Source organism: Dermacentor albipictus, chromosome 1 (assembly GCF_038994185.2).
Source record: "Dermacentor albipictus isolate Rhodes 1998 colony chromosome 1, USDA_Dalb.pri_finalv2, whole genome shotgun sequence".
Classification (NCBI taxonomy): Eukaryota; Metazoa; Arthropoda; class Arachnida; order Ixodida; family Ixodidae; genus Dermacentor; species Dermacentor albipictus.
Genome location: NC_091821.1, coordinates 170,804,027 through 170,809,523, shown reverse-complemented (window position 1 = coordinate 170,809,523; position 5,497 = coordinate 170,804,027). Strand labels below are relative to the sequence as shown.

Sequence of the window (5,497 nt, the reverse complement as noted above, 5' to 3'; positions counted from 1 at the left end):
GGTGAACTGTCTTAGCGAACCGGAGCAGTGGCAACCTGACACCTCACATCTGTAGAATTTCACTTAAATTTACCCAAGTCCTTTATTCACATATCTTCGCTCAGTCTCCGTAGTACCAGCGGAGCCCGCCTGTGGACACACAAACTTGCAATCATGTGTACTCAGCTTCACATGTAGTCTGGTGAGCTCAAATATAATTAGAATCGCGCATGATGCAGACTTGTTTGAACTCAGCTCTGATTCAATGGACCTCATCGAGACTTAAATTCAAGCCCACTTCAACTCATCTTTAATCACTCGGACGCAGACTCACAGGTAAGTGTGAGACTTAGCGAGTCGACTCGTGAGTTGTTTCGCCGACATATGTAAGGTTCATGAATCTAGTCATCAGGCGCATGTACACTTGAAGAAAGAAAACTTTGTGGGCTATGTTAGCCCGCCATTTTCAGAAGTACTGATAAGACCACCAGTTGCAAGAATAGTCTTGACTTTTAAGTGCAATTTATTTCGAAAAGCGTTAAGGAATACATTTGCAGCATATTTCTCGGCTTTTTTCTTAATTCTATAGACAGGACTTTGCAGTTGAGCTGGAGGTGAAGCTTCTTAATCTTCGTGATGAGCGTATTGCATGGTTTGTGGGAAAAAAAAACGAAAGCAAGGTGAAGTTGAATGTAAACTAAAGGAGAAAAAGAATGTATTGCAAGACAAATTATGTTTTCCACCTTGTATTTTCACCGCCAAAAATAAACGATAATTACAGTGCTTTTATGTTTGTTTATTCCTATTGGCGGTTTCATTTTAGAATAATTCGATTTGTTCGCTGATTTATTTCACGTTCTTGAACTGTAGGTGCTTTCGGTCTAGTATCTATTGTAGCCATTGTAGCCATTGTAGCCATTGTAGCCGTTGTAGCCATTGTAGCCATTGTAGCCATTGTAGCCGTTGTACCTAGGTACATAGTACCTAGGAGCCTGGGTGTAATAGTAGTACGGCGTCTGGTGGCGGAGTAATATGACGGTTTTCCCATGGGACTTCTTGGACTTTTTGCCCTTCTTCTTTAGGTCTTTGTTGAGTTTCTTGAACCAGTCTGAAAGGCAGTCATGGTGATCATGGTCGTGGACCTCACTAATCATAATCTTTTTGTGCTTCTTGTGCTTCTTCTTGGGCACTTCCTTGACGATCACTTCCTCTAGGACAACCTTCGGTTGTTCCTTGACTACCACCTTGGGCACTTCCTTGACGACCACCTCCTCTAGGACAACCTTCGGTTGTTCCTTGACTACCACCTTGGGCACTTCCTTGACGACCACCTCCTCTACGACTACCTTCGGTTTTTCCTCGACTACCACCTTGGGCACCTCCTTGACGACGAGCTTGGGCTCCTCCTTGACCACGACCTTCTTCTCTTCCTGGATGATCGTGTCATATGCGATGGGCTTCGCCTCTTGTACGTAGGCGCCCTTGGCCTTGTCGTCACCACGGCCCAACTCACTCTTACCGTGGTTCGCCGGCCAGTGCATCCCGTTCTTCTGTGGATGTGGCTGCCTATGCGGCTGAGGCGGCCTGTGGGGCACATGCCTATGGCTGTCCCTCCGGCCGTGGTGATGGCTAGGAGTGTCGTAGGTGTACCAGGGCCTCCAGTAGTCGTACTGGGGCTGCGCGTGTGCCCCTGGCTTCGCTCTAACCACCACCACTGTCGGCCTGGCTGCCGCAGGTTTGGCCACCGGCTGGGCCCCCTTCGCGGCAGCTGGCTTCACCGCGACCTTGCCGTTGGCGTCCGCCAGCGCTGATGTCGGGGGCAGCGAGATAAATAGCGGGTTAATAGCAATATCAGCAAATAAACAGCATAGATGGCCGCTTAAGTTTGACTATGTGCAACCTCCTGGGCTAGTTGCCAATTAATTTTAATATCTTCTTCTTCCAACAAAACATACATGACGAAACCACATTGTCCCGTCTGCTCTTTTCACTAAGAGGTTATTAAAATCGACTTGTATATGAATTATTATAGCAAATGAAAAAAAAAATATAGAGAAACAAATGAATAGAAGGTTGCGTCTTTTTTTTTCACTTGCTGCGCGTCATGAGAATCAGAATCGGCTTATTCAAGACAAAAATGGGGATCATTACATGATAAGTATATACAGAAGGAGGTACCGTAGTTAGAAACTGAAGTGGGACCTCCTGTGCATGGTGACTAGAATTAATGAAACAACAATGGCAACATGTGAAATTTCCGATAATAAATGTTTTAGGAGACAAGGCATAAATGAACAGAAAAGCAGCAGATGAATGTATTAAGCAATAACAAGGCTTTGGATTAGACAAAAAAGGTAAAACTACAAAAAAATAGCTTAAGAAGAAAAAGAAGAAGTAAAAAAATGCGAGAGACATATAGAGAAACAAAGTGAAAGTAAAAAATATAACAGACAGTACACTCAAATGGGAAAGTCGGAGGAAGCTAAAAGAAAATAATTCTTAAGTTCAGTACGAAACCTGTGAGCTTTGAACAATTTTAAAGGGAACGATAATGTGTTCCACAGAGATAAAGCTGAAAAATGTAATGATTGCTTACCATAGTTGGTAAGCAATCAGCCTCATTGAACGATAGGACGTAAAATGGTGTAGAGTTCGACCATTTGTCAGTTAAAACAAACAGCGGTGTACACGTGCTAGGAGAGAACGGCCATGCTGGAGGGGGATTTAGGATTGTTTGGACTCGATTTTGCCAAATAAAGCGTGCTAAAAAATACGTTTGCGTTGCCCGGATCGCTGATGACGTGTAATAACTACTAATCGTGAGATAAGTTCTATAGTAATTTATCGCAGTAGGTGCCTCTGGGAGCCGGGCAATTAAGGAGAGGGGAAGGCTATCGGCGCTTGGTTTATGTTAAGTAAGCTTGACTAATGTCGGCCTATAGGTGAGTGGATAATGAGGCACTTGCGCGCAAGTGAAAGACCACAGTTTTCGCATTTTAGCTGCGGTTGAACACAATATGCTGTGGCCTGCTGAAGGCAGATTGGTCGCCCCCCAGCGAACACGGGAGGCCCGATTCGCAAATTCGAGTGCCCACGAATGCGCTCTGTCGTGCATGCACGACTCTCGGCGCCGTGATACCCGGGTTCTCGCTACATGGTTTCGATATGCCTCCAGCGGGAAACAGGCGGCTTTGCAGCACAGTCTAGAGTACGTATTGTGTGTCATAAGGGACACAAGCCACTAAGAAGATGCCCAGGCCATTTCTGCACGAAGCTGCTAGATTTTGCATTGCTTCAGAAAACTAGGAGCGCGACAATAGTCTATTTTGGTGCATAAGTACACTTATAACCATAAGATCGCTTTCTATAAAATGGAATGTAATGGAATGAAACACAGCTTATTTATTACTTTAGCCCCATACAGCAAGAAACAGGTTTGATAAGCACATACGTTTTTCGTTTCTCTTCTAGTCCCTTTTCCCGTGTTCGGCCGCTAAACTAAGACATGAACCAAAGCGATCAGCTCCCACTGATTTTCACGTTAACTCCGAAACGTTGGAATTAATTTCGGTGCAATTAATAAAGATACTCGTGGGCCAGCCACTCACGCGCACGTTAGTTTACTCGTGGCACGCAGAAGTTCATGCCAGCACGAATTTCGTCATCAGAGCTGCCACACGTACACTCTTTTTCAGCATAAGTTGGAGCTCTGGAACGCTCCGGAATGCTACTGTGGTGCCCTATTCGACGTAGCTTACAACTTAGACTCAATTTGTTCTCCATCGAGACTCTGGAGCGACATAAGCAGCTGTAGGTCAATTTCTGTTTCAATACACGCACATATGAGCATTCACAATAAAAACAAAAACCATAAAACCTTCCTAAAATTCGATTTAACGTATGCCATGACGCAGCTGACCAGGATGGAAGCTCGAGTAAGTTGGGTTAACGTCAGGAACAGTGAGACAGTGTGCAAGACTGATTAATTATACTCGATATATATGGACAAACATTTCTAGTCTTTCAGGCTGTGTCACTGTTCCTGATCATGTAGCTGCTACACTCCCACTGTCAATGCCATACGTGTTGTCAACTTTTTTTTCCTAACTCGACAAGTTTGATTGTGCAACGTTGTTAAGTAACACTACGACACAATGTAAGTACTTAAAATTGGAAAACGCTGCCCTTCGTTTGCTTTCCACACCGACACAAGCGTCATGAAAGAACTTGGAGGAAATCGTTATGTCGCATTTCTAGCTGCACTGTGACCGCTGCTATTGTCCGCGGTGTACTGATCTAAATTTAGGTTCAACACTGTTCGGCTGTTCATTCTGCATGTAATCCACAATGGAAGTAAACTGCGCATTGAATAACAAAGAAACTTACTCAGTACCGCCGCCACTACAATGGCGGCGCACAAAGTAGCAGCCATGCTACACATTGCGAGCGCAACGCTAAGAACGGTTGATGCGGCCGGCAAGGCTTTATATGTGATAAGAAAAGCTTTATGCTCGGTCGCTTTCCTATTGTTCTGTTGTTAGCGAAAAAGTTATGCCACCGTAGCAGCACACTTTATGCGTGTTTACCAGAACGGTGTGCGTCTCACCTGCTGAAGCCAGACAAAGGTCAACTCTACTTTGTGGATAGCACTGCCGTTAGTCAACAAGCCACGCCAACGAAGTACACGGAAAGACGCTGTGAGCAATAACCGTTCTAAGGTGAGCCTAACCCGGAATGCTCGCTTGGAGAGAATTCCGCTGGGTATATTACTAAGCACTGAACGGACCACACTCATTGCAACGTTGTAAGTTTTTGTTCACTGGCTCAAACGCGCTTTCTAACAAGCGAGCCGCTCAGCATGCGTTGGGCATAATTTTTTAACATCACCCTCCTATAGAGTTATACCTTCAATGAGCTCAATAGTAAAGCAATTACACAGCGCTTGAATTTTCAGCTGTTTTCTAGAGCTTTGTTCTGATTCCGCAGTCACAATAAAAGAAAGGAAAATAAAAACAACCAATCAGGCAATGCGTGCTCATCGCGGAAGGTCACGTACCTAATCACACCTGCCTATGGGCCTGGAAACGCCTGGACAGCTGTTTCGTGCGTTTGTTTACTTTTATATTGCACTTGGTGCTTTGTATATGCAGTAGGCATGCGTTCATGGAAATCTGATGCTTCGCTGGTTCCGTAAAAAATTAGCCACAAAAATAAAAACGCAGCCTCGCACTTTCCTTTGTTCACTTCGCCTTGCTCCTACCAATACGTGACAAACTGCAGATTCGCAGCTTACGTGACTGCAACTGCCAACTCGACCATGATCAACGGTGACCTATATGTAGGTGCCAAGAGCTGGCATTTATTCATGCACGGTGAGATTTGATCTCATGCATTTATTCATGCCAGCGTCCTCAATTACGTTTGCCTGCTATACGACGCTTTTGAACGATCACGTTTAGACTCCAGGGCAAGAGAATACAATTCGTGCGATTTGATTTTATCCGTCAGTTTGTGTTTC

At 44.7% G+C, this 5,497-nt stretch overlaps 1 protein-coding gene across 1 annotated transcript; it reads right to left on the bottom strand.

The window, feature by feature from the left end:
- Positions 1-768: 768 nt before the first annotated feature.
- Positions 769-4,418, bottom strand: LOC139056085 (uncharacterized). Its single transcript, XM_070533942.1, has 2 exons — positions 4,366-4,418; positions 769-1,786 (listed from the first exon to the last, which is right to left on the bottom strand). The coding sequence occupies exons 1-2, from the start codon at positions 4,409-4,411 to the stop codon at positions 861-863; spliced, it is 972 nt and encodes a 323-aa protein (XP_070390043.1). The 5' UTR covers positions 4,412-4,418; the 3' UTR covers positions 769-860.
- Between the last annotated feature and the right edge of the window lie 1,079 nt (positions 4,419-5,497).